This window comes from Takifugu rubripes, chromosome 21 (assembly GCF_901000725.2).
Source record: "Takifugu rubripes chromosome 21, fTakRub1.2, whole genome shotgun sequence".
NCBI classification, from domain to species: Eukaryota; Metazoa; Chordata; class Actinopteri; order Tetraodontiformes; family Tetraodontidae; genus Takifugu; species Takifugu rubripes.
In genome coordinates this window covers 14,244,405-14,257,818 of record NC_042305.1, presented here as the reverse complement: position 1 = coordinate 14,257,818, position 13,414 = coordinate 14,244,405, and the positions used below count along the sequence as shown (strand labels likewise).

The 13,414-nt window shown below is 48.0% G+C and overlaps 1 protein-coding gene across 1 annotated transcript; it reads right to left on the bottom strand.

The window, feature by feature from the left end:
* Window positions 1–2,050: 2,050 nt before the first annotated feature.
* Window positions 2,051–12,925, bottom strand: ndufs4 (NADH:ubiquinone oxidoreductase subunit S4). Its single transcript, XM_011615808.2, has 5 exons — window positions 12,769–12,925; window positions 11,173–11,251; window positions 3,099–3,271; window positions 2,954–3,027; window positions 2,051–2,256 (listed from the first exon to the last, which is right to left on the bottom strand). The coding sequence occupies exons 1-5, from the start codon at window positions 12,849–12,851 to the stop codon at window positions 2,153–2,155; spliced, it is 513 nt and encodes a 170-aa protein (XP_011614110.2). The 5' UTR covers window positions 12,852–12,925; the 3' UTR covers window positions 2,051–2,152.
* Between the last annotated feature and the right edge of the window lie 489 nt (window positions 12,926–13,414).

The following is a 13,414-nucleotide window of genomic DNA, read 5'->3' as shown; positions in this document are numbered from 1 at the left end:
CTCCCTCCCGGGGGCCCACAGTTCCCAGTCAGCGTTTTTAAAATTGGAGAGGCCGAGCGTGAAGCTCTGTGGTCTGTTCCACAGTTGCCTGCTGCAGTTTCTCAGCCGCGTCTTCCAGCTGCTGCGGCCAACGATTACTTAACCTGTGAAATTATCACGACGTCGGTGACTGAAAACACCATAAACAGTAATGAGCAGGTGTTACACTTTATTAGTCGTGGCAAAGCCCGTAATGGTCCCCAAATCAGTCGGCACATACGTAACCGGATCACACGTATGAACATAAGCGCACGTGTGTGCGCACAGACGCGCGGCTCGGATACTTGGTTGGCTTCGATCCTCGGTCCGAGCGCGCGTTCTAAAGTTTGCCTCGTGTAAATAATCCGTGGATTTGATCCTGGGATTCGCTGCATCTTCGCTGGGAGAGTCGGAGGAGTCCAAGTGCGTTGATCCGGGTTCTCATAATCAGATTACTGCCGTTATCTGATAAATCATGTCGCTCGCTGCTGGTGACACGATCACTCCCAACTCCAGAAGTCAGATTATGATGGGAGTTTCCCGCCGGGTGTCATCATCAGGCTGCTAAAGGTGACCCAGATAGGCAGATGGGTTTTCCAGGGCCAATCTTTAGGTTCGGTCTCAGCGCTGGTACCGAGCGTTGGACCGATGATTTCGAACAATGCCCCCCCGAGCCGCCATTTTCATCGCGCATACTTCCCTCTGCTTATAGGCCAAGACGGGTGGAATGCTTTCAACTTTTTATGAATCAAAGTTGTGCCAAGAGCGTTTTTTTCCCCCCTGCTGCTTCTCTTTTGAGTAAGGGGGGGTTGAATAATAGGGGGGGTTGAATAATAGGGGGGGGGGGGGGGGGGGGGGGGGGGGGGACACAACACAACACATGCTGTCATTAATGTCCCGCCATTCTGATGGGCCATTACGCTCATATCAGACCGGCTTCTCTGATGTGCCGAGCGACAGAACAAGATAAATAGAGAGCGCAAGCCTGGTCGAGGCTGGCGGCGCAGCGCCGTAATTAACGAGGGCTTATACCAATTAGACGCTCATGATTGGTGCGCGAATGTCGGTGCAGTCACGCAGTTCGGGACTGGGCGCAGAGTAACACCACTGTTTACTGAACACAAAGGCCGTAAACAGGCACTGGCAACAAGTACGAGTGTGAACAGCCGGGCATTCAAACAGGGAATTTACAGCTTTTCCAAAAGGTCTCCACATGCTTTCGCAGATTAGTAAATTATTGAGACCGGTTCAATAACCTTTCAGCGGCGCCTGCGTCATCCACGGCATTAAACGCCGGTCGGAATTTGGATGGGAAAACAACAATGTTGCTGACATTGCGCGTTTAATGCGGCCGAATCCGCAGCTCCAGACGGTCTGAATGGACCTGAGCCGATCGTCAACGGGTATCTACTCAATCCCGACGTCAGAGGACCGGGATGAGGATTCCCAGGACTGCAACAAGATGGCGAGGATTTGCTGCCTCTTTGTGGGACGGGACAGCGAAAGGTGCGCCCTTGATGAAACTGCGACAATTTTACAACTTTTGATAGATGAAAGCACTCAGGAGGATATTAAATATCAGTTGGATTCCGCTTTAGTAATACTCCAGCTATTCCGCTGCTGGTGTATCCAGGCGAACGTAGTAAAGAAATCAAAATCACATGTTTTGGGTTTCGTAAAAATGGAATAATAATTCAGGTTAATGCTCATAAAGGACACGGTAACCTCACTTCACAGATGTTTCTAAAGCTGCTCCAAGTTCCAGTTCTGCTGTTTTCCAAACACTAAAAGAATCCAGGTAACAGGATGGAAACAAACACTGGAGCAGAGAAAAAAAACCTGTTGCTGGGTTTGGCCTGCAGAGAAACTGTATTTATCTCCCAGTTTCAGCCTAATCTAATTGTAATAATACGTTTCCCTTTGTTTTGCTGCGGCACAACTTGAACAAACACTTCATTAATCCGGAGGTTCGTGTTAGGAAGTCGGTAATGAGGTGACTGTTTGAAGAAAAAAAGCGATAATGACCCAAATGTTTGGTTCTGGTGTGTATAATTATGTATTTATTGACAGGGATAGTACAGATCTGCTGCGGTACAAACTGAGGTCAAGCCCAGGAACAGATGGGATCTTCAGTTTACTTAGCAGACCTCCTGCTCCTCTTGTCCCAGGAAAAGTTCGCTCCGTAGGATTTGACCCGGGGCTTCGGGTTCCTCTTCTCTGTGATGTCGTAGCTCCAGCCTGAAAGGACAAACACCAGAGTAAGTGATGGGGGGGGGGGGGGGGAGAGAGGAAGTCACGTTTGTTCACTTTGGAACGCTTCCAACCCCAACGAGGTGTTCTGGAGATGTGGACGGGCCCCGTGCACTAATCACTTTCACGGTGCGATAAACAGAGCGAGCCCGGTTTCCTTTGCTGCGTTTGAAGCAACTTTCCCAGATGGTCCCCTTCCCTGAGTGAGGGGAATTTCCCTGTGACAGGACGGCGGTGACCGCGTCGGACCCTCATAGGGACGCGCAGTTTTACAGGATCGGGGAACTACAGACAACAAGAGCTCCGCCCACATTGGTAAAAAGTGATCTAATGTGAGCTGCGTTCATGTCCACTGATAATACAGTCGGTAATAAACCCAACACGCCCGAATCGTCGCCGACCGGCTCCTCTCTGATTAAACGTAGCGAGGCGAGGAAGCACCAGCACGCCGACCGTGCACGGCACATGAAGGCGCGCAGACGGGTAAAAATCGGTGGGATTTGCGACTAACGGGGTGCAGAGATGAAGAGAAAAAAGGATTTTTAAACCTGCAGTGGTCCTAAATACATGTTACAGACAGTGTGAAGGGGGGGGGGGGCAGTGGTGTAAACCAAGGTCACCTCTGGAGTGGACCTGGGCAGCATGAGAAAGCAGCGCGCCCCTCCCAGGTGAGTTGTTGCTTTACCGTTTTTCTCGGCGAAGGCGACGGCGTCTTCCCTGGAGGCGAACGAGAGAACCATGTTGGATAAGGGGTCGGCTCTGAAAGACGGGAAACGCGTGAGACTAAACCCATCAACCATCAGGCTCCTGCGTGCGGCCGGGGGCCTTACGTTGACGCCCAGCCCATCAGCGGGTTCTCCCAGCGCTCCCTGGTGTCAAAGTCCATCTTCCATTTCTTGGTGCCGTGGACCCCCGACTGCATGGAGGACTTGGCGGGCACGAAGATGTGAACTTTGCGCGTCTTGATGTGCTCCTCCGGCACCCCCGTCAGAGTGGTGATGTCCTGCGTGGAAGAAGCAGAGGTGAACGTCAGCGTGTTGGGAACAGGCTTCAGACGATGACGCCGTTCAAAAATACAGACCCTGACCAAAGAAGAAGTGATGTAAGAAGATTTAAATAATGAGAAACCAAACACGGTCAAACCCCCCCCCCCCACCCTTTTTTTTCTTGCCTTGATAGATTGTGTGAGAACAGAAGTTTCTGACATGTTTTTGGTCGCGGACCAACCAGCTGACTTCCAGAAACGTTTGCTCTTCCAGCTGAACGGTGACTGATGTCTTCTTCTGTCTCTCTGAGGGACACTGGAGGTCACGCTCAGGTGTGCGTGTGTGTGTGTGCGTGTGTGTGTGTGTGTGTGTGTGTGTGTGTGTGTGTGTGTGAAGGCCATCTGAAAATCAGCCTGCAGGTGTTAAACCCTGACAATATGCTGCTCGTGGCCAGAAAACCAAGGTGGGAAAATCTTCAACGGCTGTATGGCGTCCTTAAGCGATGGGGGGGGGGGGGTTATACACAGTCTGTGGAGATTTACAGCCAGGCTCCAAAATCAAGGTCCAAAAAGCTCAAATACATGTTTGATATCACAATAAAAACCCAGAAATATTCAAGAGGCAGATTTTATGGGTGCAGTAAAACAGACCCACGAGGGCAGAACTGCTACAGCTACATGGAGTCTGGGCCTGAAGAGCAGGACGAATCAAAGGGAACCGCGCGGCCATCTTTAGCCGTGCTCGTTTGCATCAAGATGGATGAAATTAATGCCTAATACTGGAGGTGATTTATTCCAGACCATCAGAAAGTAGGCCAGTGCAACAAGAGCAGGAGGCGGGGGGGCTTTGAGTGTACTAAATGCATATTCCTGAACAACTGGAGCCCCTTCAAGCTCCTATCAAGGATCTGGTCCAATTCTTGAGGGAATTAGCAAACAAGCAATGGGAAGTCGGCGACAAAACACAGACGAACCTCCCAGCGCACAGGCACCAGCCACCCAAGACCGAGGGCTTTCCAGGGCGCTCTCTTTTCAATGCAAGAATTTTACACGTTTCAATGGCCATTACAACTTCAAAGAATCAAATTTTCATCATTGTCCGTCGTCCGCACGTTGATTTGTGGAAAGGGGGTCGTTTTGCGCGAACCCCCCACACAAAAGCCAGCCTTTTCTTTTAGCCGTCGAGGTTCCAGCGGAATTTAAGCCCAGAAAATCTCGGGCGAGACGTAAAACTACTGGTGGCGGTGGAACGTCTCTCGCCGCGCTCGGAGGCCGGTCTGAATTTAATCATAAACAAGATCTGCACATTGAAAAGATTGTTAAAATGAAAGGGAACAGACGAACAAAGGGGAGGGGGGGACCTCTTCACAAGTGCTTGGTAATTATTTCCGGCTGCCCTATCTACTTAACCTTAACAATTCCTTCTTGTCACAGAGAGGAAGAAAACATGTTCTCCTTACCCAAACAGGGTAATGGATGATTCATGACACAATAACACGCACAAAAAAGTGTGAGAGCAGCTAAACTTGCTGCTTCTTATTAAAAAACATCTCCAATAAAATGTGAATTCTGTTCATTTCACTTGAAAAGACCCCCGCGAGGACGCCCAAAGCCCGCTGCAGCACGACCGCCGCCGGGGAACACGGACAGAGGGGCGGACAAACGGCACTTTAAGAGTCGAGGTAAATCAAATCTGCAGTTTAAAGCGGTTGCGGTGGAAGACTCAGGGGGGACACAACTACAAAAAAGAACCATCTTTGAGACGTATTAGGAACGATACCCTTGGGATTAGCGGGGCAGACCGTGGTAGCTCGGCCGTGTTGCATAAAACACTGCTGACACATGAGGCCCGTCGACGGTAAACCTGCAGCCATTTGTCCAGATGTAGCCGACTTTAAATCACGTCTTGGCATTGACGGACATAAAAGGTCCTTCGCGAGTGAGGGAGGATGTGTCAAAACAAAAATGTCCGCCAAATCGCTGAAAGGCCTTTGCTTATTATCCCGGTCTAGACTCATATGATACTCGCGCATCGCGCTGGAAGCTAGCAGGGCGATCGGCATAACGGGCTCGCCCACAATACCCGGATTCACAATGAGGTTGCGGTTGGAATGTAGTGTGTTCCCAGGAAGACTAGAGAGGGCCGTTACAAAAGGAAAACCCACACGGTGGGCACTTTTTCTTCTGCCATGTACAGGAAGCAAAATGAGAACGATCAAGTTTGACACTATTCACAGGGCCTTAACGGGGCCCGACAATACCTGGCTAGGCAGGCAGAATGCTGGGCTTAAGAGAGGGGGGCAGAGGGCTGGCGAAGTCTCCGTCACTTGAAAGCGTGTCGCTATTTCTGACACCTCCAGGCTGCGTGCCAAATAAAGAGCATAGGGGCTTGTCGCTGTGGGGCCACCGGGCCCAGCAGAATGCTGAATGGTGGTACCCCTAATGCCCCAACACAAACCAGCACTGGGGGAGTTCTGCAGGCGGCAGCAAAAACCGGGGGGGGAGACGAAGTATTGAAATATTAAAGGTTTACGACAGGAGGCTGCGCCGATGGCGACAGACACTCCATTAATGTCGTTTCAACCAACGAGACTTGATGTCAATCGGGTCGATCCCGTAAATGTGAAAACGCCGCCCTCGGGGGGGGTTCGTGCCGGAGCAGAGCTGCGACTTCCTGTACTGTTAATGTCACGGCGAGCTGGAGTTGTTATTCCTGAGCACAGACCTGCAGAGCTGCATGGATCTCATCATTGCTTGTCTAAATACTGTAGTTTGTCTCCGGCGGCGCTCCAGGACGCTGACGTCCCCACGTTCAACCCGGAGTGCAAAACTCTGCTGGCTCTTTTCAGGCCGGCGGGGAGGGGACCCGTTACCGTGCACGGAAGACTACGGCTGCGGGGGCCTTTCAGCGGTAATCTCTGCCGCCCCACATGTCATCTCACGTGTCCTTTTTAAGGTTTTGGATGAGCAGCCGGGGAAAGTTAGCTTCGCAAATCATAAATACACAATAGAATTATAATTATCTGTCCATTCACAGTCAGCTGGAGCGCCTTCCGTCTATAATCGAAGGTATTAAGAGTAAAAGATCGGGTTTTTGAGGCTCACTGGTGACGTGAACGGCGTAATTTTCTGTTTGTACCGTAACCAAAACAAGACAAACAAACAACAGATGACAGCTGACACGACGGGCTCAGACAAAACATTTATAGCGTCACGGCCGTGCTGTTAGGGGTAACACGTAAAGTCATAACACAAATACAGTCCGGCCGTCACACCCGCAAGCCAGAAACCGAAGGCCAGCAGCTGAGACGGGTCAGAAGGTCAGCGGGCTGAATCATGTTGAGTCAGCACGCGGTGAAAGCTCAAACACATCACCCTTAACCTCTCGCTGTCCACCCAGACCGGGACCCTCACTCATCAGCCTCCACCTGGGTCGCACGTTCAAACGGCTTTCAAGTCGACAAAGCTCGCCAATTACTGATTCAACGTGGGGGGGGGGGTGGCCTGCGATAGATGCCAATATTGGGTTGCTTGCTGGCCGGAGGGAGCGGCCCGACGCTGGAGAACAAGGAGCATCTGGCATGAGGGTCATCTCGACTCTCACGTTACACATACCGGCGAGGATGCGTAAGAGGACGGGGGGTCGTTATTGGGAATGTCGGTCGCAGACGGACGTCTTGTTTGTGCGCCGCCAAAAATATTTCCCGTCTTCGTGGCAACGGCATTCACAATTTTAGCAGCGCCTCTGGTGATTTGTCATTCAAGTCCAATCCTTCTCTCTTACTGTCGCGGAAGAGAAGCGCCCGACGCACAACCGTGAAAGAACACCAAAAAAACAAACAAACGACGTTTATGAAACCACAAACACGGCTGGTAGAAGATGAAGAAAGGGGGCTCCGTGCGTGGAACTCCTGAATAAAGGAAAGTGTGGGCCAACAGAGGTAGTTTTTATCTGCTCTGCAAACACAACACTTAACAGCCAGACACTTCCTGAAACTCCACAGCGCTGACAGAGCCGAGGAGTCCTCTTAAGAAGCTTAGTCTCTATGGACGAGAGTGTTAATGAATGAAATACCATTTAGTGGATGATACATAATAAAGCCTCTTGTCTGGCACTCTTCACAGACAAACATCCTCTGACCCACTACTCCAAACTTGAGCTGGGGGATTTTTTGAGGTTTTTTTGCATAAGCGCGTCGTATGAGAGGGCAACCAGACAAAACAGACACTTAAGTTGTCTATGCGGGAGGGTGGGGGCAAGGGTCGGAGAGGAGTGCAAGGGGGGGGGGGGGGGGGGGGGGGGGGGTGGATGGGGGGGTGAATGTGGTCTGCTGCACTGTAGGTCACTCTGTGTCTGAGGCCAGACAGGCTTAGACAACATACACCCCTGTACCGTAGACTTAAACTGCCTGGGCTAAATATATCCTCACGCTTACGATAGCTGGAGCTTTGCTGCGCGCCTCCGTTGCAAAATAACCATTTTGATGGCGCGTAAGTAGGGAATGACCTAGCCTGCGTTACCAGTGCAGCGGCCAGGTGGCGATAGCGGCATCAGAAACATGAGATAGCGTGATGACGTGTAGCGTTGCAGTGAAACAGGACATCTCACAGTAAACAACTAACGCTAAGCAGACAAAATAACTACACGGCACAAAATGGCTGGTGGTAGTTCTGATCACATGGAAGTGTTCGGGACCGGTGCCCTCTGCATCCCATAAAGTCGGACGGCCCGGGCCATTTATTTATGCCAACTTTCTGACAAATCTGAACTGCACCTTTGGAGTGACCTTCAGTTCACGGAATGTACCGATATTTCTGGATGACGAGAGAGAAGGATGTGAGCTGAGTCAACCTTTGTTTACCACATGCTGCCCAGATGTCCCGACCCTTTTTTGCTCCACATTTGCAGCAATCCCAAAGTTTCTGAAACAACAAATTCAGCATCCCCGCATCCTCTGGCCCTTAACTGATTCTTACCCTCTTCCCATCTCCCCTCCCATTCGATTCCACCCTCCCCGCTAACAACTCTCCTCCTCCGTCTCGTAAAACCTCAGAGCCTTTCAAGAACTCTATAACGAGGCTTCACAAGCGCTTTAAGATGATGGTGTTGTCTTTACGTGGGGGGAGAGCGGAGCGCTCCACCATCATCGGCATCGACGTTGCATGAAAACACGGCGGAGCAGCTGCGCAGCTTTTTAGCGGCAGTTATTTCTGCGGAGGGCCAGACAGCAACGCATCGGCCTGCCTGGGAGGCTGCAGACGTTCCGTGTAAAGCTGTGTACCCGTGGCCACCCAGTCGGACCCTGGGAGCTGCCCAGCATGCTTAATCAAACAGTAATTACTAACAAAAGCAGGTCGGCACGGGCGCTCTGGAGAGCCCCGGAGCTCCATCACGAAGGTTCAGACTTTGCCTCCTCATTCTGAAAAGCAGCAAAAAATAAGCGGAGACGCTGCGTTGACAGGTTAAAACGGGTTATTTCTTAATGTTTCTTATTGTTGTGTAAAAACGTGTTATGAACTTTCTTTTTTTTTGTGGGGGGGGGGGGTTGTTGTATTGCCATTGCTTTGAAACTATTGGTACATTTAGTGACATTTATCCAGCGTCTGCTTTTTGTCCGTGTCGTGCTGCTTGCCAGTGCTCGCTGGTGCAACATGGGATTTTAGTTGCTTTTTCACTGAAAACAGCTGCTTAACGCCGCTTAACACTTGAGAACGGAGAGTAAAACCGAAACAGCTGTGAGCGAGAAAACCAAAACGACGGCCCGAAAATGCAGAACTCAGAAATGCAACTCCGCTGGTCTAATAGTTCCCTGCTCCAATTAATTATAAATTCAGCTGGCATTTTTATTTTTATTTTTTTAAAGTGAAAAACCGCAACGTAAATCCTTGAAAAGGAGACAGATCGACCGTGGAGACATGAGTGAGGTACACACTTGGTGGACTGACAAGAACAATAACGGGATAATAAGTATCACAAGAGCTTTGAGACAGAGTTTTTGGAGCGCGTTCAGAATATCATTTGACCCGGCCAAAATGCAACCTCATCTAAACGAGGTAATTCACCACAGAACAAGCTGCTCATCACTTTCTCCTCGGGACAGCGTGCAAACTCGACACAACCTCCCGGCGGATCGGGACCTTTGTTTGATTGGTCGAACCAGAATGCAATTCACACTTATTGACGGCCTGGTGAATGAGTAGCGTGTTAACCCACGCTGAATGCCCAACGGGGAGACCGCTCTCGTTGCCCTCTTCCATGTGAGATTGAGACCACTGTACTGTAAACAGCTGAGGGCCTCTCGTTTCGGCCCGTCTGGGTGAGCATTAGCGTATATCTCGCCGCCGCCACAAAGGAACCTCTGTGGCTGACAACACTGAAGTGGCCACTGTCTTTTTCCCTGAGTCTCCAAGTGTCTCGCAAACTTTTTTCTTTTTTCTTTCCATGCATGCTTCTTTTCTTTCACCCCTCCCCGTTTTTAGAGGCCCTTTTCTCCTCTCCTCTGCTGTTCCTCTCAGTGGCCCCTACTGAGAGGACAGAGACAGACACTCCGCCCCACCAGAGGTTTGTCTGCCAGTATGGTCAGCTTTGGTCTTAAACAAAAGCGCACAGACGCTGCCCACACACAGCAGTCCCCCCCCACCCCACCCCTCCAACACATGTCCACAAGAGAGTTCCAAACTCTACCCATTTGTCTCTTCTCTCCGTTATTTCATATCTCCTCGCTCTTGTACCGACAGCGTTCGTTTGACACCTCTTTGTTATGCACAGTAGGTGCAGTGTGAAACTTGGCTGCTTCAATAGCAGGATTACCGCTGTGGCGTGATCCCGCTCGCACGAAAAATCACAGTTTTGACCTCTTATCGGATATTTTTACGCGCCGTCATATTAAATGTTGTCCGGGAGAATTTCTGTCTATGCAAGGAGTGATATTGATAAATCACTAGTTCTGATCTAAGTTTCAGGGTTCCACAAAAATGTGGAGCTACAGGTGCATTATATGGTATCAGTCCAGATGAAAGCGGTTATCACAGCACGGAAAATGTACTTTGTTGGTGGCAAAACTAATGATCTGCTACATTCCTCAAAAAGAATTTACACCCTAATGCTGCAACACTACAAACTGAGACGGGACAAAATAAGAGAAGGGATTTATTTCAACGTCCCTGTTTCTGCGTCACCTCCTACAACAGAGCTCCTAAATGTGATTGAGGAGCAACCTGACAGCTGGAGGCACAGCAGCACTGGCCTTGGTGCTGATGGGGTTGCTGGGAGACGACGCACGAGTGAACACACACAGAGAAGGTGGGTCCGCTCATCTTTAAAGGAACTTAATATTTCCATCATTTGTTTCACCCCAGGTATCAAACCAATCACCAATCTTTCACCAATCTGAGAATTATATGTTGCAAGTAGTGAAAACAGGAAACAAAACGAGGTGTTAAGCAGCAGCAAACTTACATGAGTTATTATTTGGTGCACTTTAACAGGTTTAGTTGTGTTCACAAAAGAGAGAAGAGCTCACACTGGAACAACTCTACAGAAGATGTAGCTTCATTTTCTTATTAAAATATCCACAGACTCGGTCTTTCTGATGCTCCAGCATCTAACAAATCATTTCGCTTTTTGAATTTCGATTGCGACTCGTTTGAGATTGAGTAAACATTAATTATTCAACGCAGCTTGTTATAAAATGTCTGGACGTGAGCAAAGAGGCGCTTGATGGGAGCTGTGCGCACACAGGGCTACCCAATGATGACATTTGCCATTACCATCATATTGTTACAAAAGCCTACTGTCTAACACAAGCTGGCTTTGGCAGAGGATTAGCAGGGGTTTGGGATAGTTTTTCCAGGAAAGTAATTGGAAGATCAGACAGACACCCATCTGTGGGTCACGTTGAACAGGAAGGGATCCTTACCAATTTCTCATCAACAGTAATAAGTTGCGTGTCTTGTCCTGGTTTCTCTGCCAGCCTTGATGTTGATGTGCTTGTAGACCTGAAAACCATTAGGAGGACAATAAATGCACAGCAAAAGCTGTCAAACGAGGACAAGGGACGGCTACGTCGATCAAACAAATTTAGCTATCCACCGCCGACCATCTTGGAGGAATCAGCAAGGCAAGGATACGGTGAGAAGAAAGAGACGAGGAGGGAAATCCCCCCCGCCACCTATTAGTTCTGTCTGGTGCATCCCTGGCAGACTCTCGCTCTCATCCTAATGACAGGACGTGCTTCATCTTGGCTCTGGTCAACTGTCAGGCAAGGACTGAGTAGCTCTTTGTGAAAGTGCAGCGATGTCCTGTCACAAAACTGCAATTTGCCACAGCTGAAGCAGCGAAGGGCAACTTTAGGTTATGACAAGCCACAATTTTACACTCCCATAATCCTTTTTTAAAAAGTGGTTTTAGGCAATTAAGAGATAGATAGATAGATAGATAGATAGATAGATAGATAGATAGATAGATTTAAAGGAGTTCCATTTTATATCTTTATGACTGTCTAAGATCCATATTTATACCATCTAAACTTCAAATTTTCAGTTGATAAAGCCTGTAATTTTAGCAGAGCAGTTATCTCGTGTTTAGCATTGCTTTATTTTGACATTACTAAAGCAAATTTGCTTCAAAATCGCTGCGTTCACATCATTATTGTTTCAGGAGGGTTTATTTTTTTTAGGTGTTTAAATCACTTGTGCTCAATGTTAAAAACTTCTGGGAACAGATTTATTCCCAGTTTCACTTTTATCTCTATCCCTAAAGCAAGAAAACATGCCCGTGGTAGATTACGTATCACGTTTTAAAAGGATTTACTTTTTATTTTTAAAAATGGTCTCATATTGCAATTCTTCATCACTTTATCATTCAAATCCAAGCTACTTCTGCATGTTTTTGGTTTATTTGTTTAGTTTACAATGCATTTTTATGTATGAAATAGAACCTGTATACAGTGGCTGGTTGATTGTGACTATGCTGAATGTTGGGGTAAATAGAATATTACAGAAAAACTTTAAGATGAAACTACCTGCTGTTAGCTGATATCTATATGGTGTTGAGGTTAACCACGATGAGACGGTCAGTAGAATGGCCCTCATTACTGTTTATTTAAGTGAAGCAAGTGGCTGCCACATCATGAAAACAATGTTAGATAAGATAAAGTTCTCAGTTGATTGTGCAAGTTAAAGGGGTCTCAATATTAGATTAGCTAATTAGCTTTACTGCGGATCCAACCGCTCAGAGGACATCGCATTGATAATAAATACCATTAACAGCTGTTTGACCGTGTGCTGAACTTCGTTTACTATACTGGTAAAGGGTGAAATCAAGGAATACGTGATTTGTTAAAGATTCCTAGCTGCACACCACATTAGTTGTGCGCCCTGCTAGCTTCAGACACCTCGGCTCGGCTCACGCTCTCTTCCTTCGGCTCCAATCAGCTCGGGAGATAAATGCGTTCAACATGACTATTCTTAATAACAAGCACAGCTGTTAAACTTATAAACACGTAAAGAATTACCTGATAGAATTAAAGGCGAATTTAGAAGCTGCATTGAAGAAAGACAAACGTCCCAAGCCAAGAAGTGACATTGAGGACGCCATGATTGTTGTCAACAACGGCGTACGGTGTCCGTGAAGGATCAAAAAGCGCGATGGTCAAAGTCGGCTGTCAACGAGGCAGCTGAGCAATGGCAGCAACTAATATTGTATTACAGCATTAAGGACAAGCCTGGGCATGTCTGGCTCTGTTTATGGCTCTCAGGCTATCTTTTCACAGCCCACTCACTAAAAGGATTCAATAGATAGTAATAGGAGACAATCTTTACTTTATTCTTAGTGAACTGAATACAGAAAGCACATGTTTTTCTTTTAAAATTTCACCTTAATGTAGTTCTCCATCAATCAGTGTTAAAACAGGGCTCTCGATTCATTGATTTTAAGAAATTTACTGTTGAGCTATTGGCCTAAAACCTTATAGGTTTTTTTCACTTTATTAATTTGTGAAGCGCTGAAATATTTCTTGGCAGTTAAGAGAAGAGTGAGTAAATGAATGACTGCTAACCCCAAATGGTACAAAGACATCGGTCCTCTCCATCATTTGGATTTTACGATTTACAGGTGAATTTATTTGAATAGCATCATATGATACTCTCAAGCATAAAAAA

Coding starts and splice junctions, on each gene's coding strand:
- ndufs4 (XM_011615808.2), bottom strand. CDS start 12,851: ATGGCGTCCTCAATGTCACTTCTTGGCTTGGGACGTTTGTCTTTCTTC. Junction 3,272..11,172: donor TTACTGTTGATGAGAAATTG/GTAAGGATCCCT, acceptor TCTTCCACGCAG/GACATCACCACTCTGACGGG. Junction 3,028..3,098: donor CTGATGGGCTGGGCGTCAAC/GTAAGGCCCCCG, acceptor CCCGTCTTTCAG/AGCCGACCCCTTATCCAACA.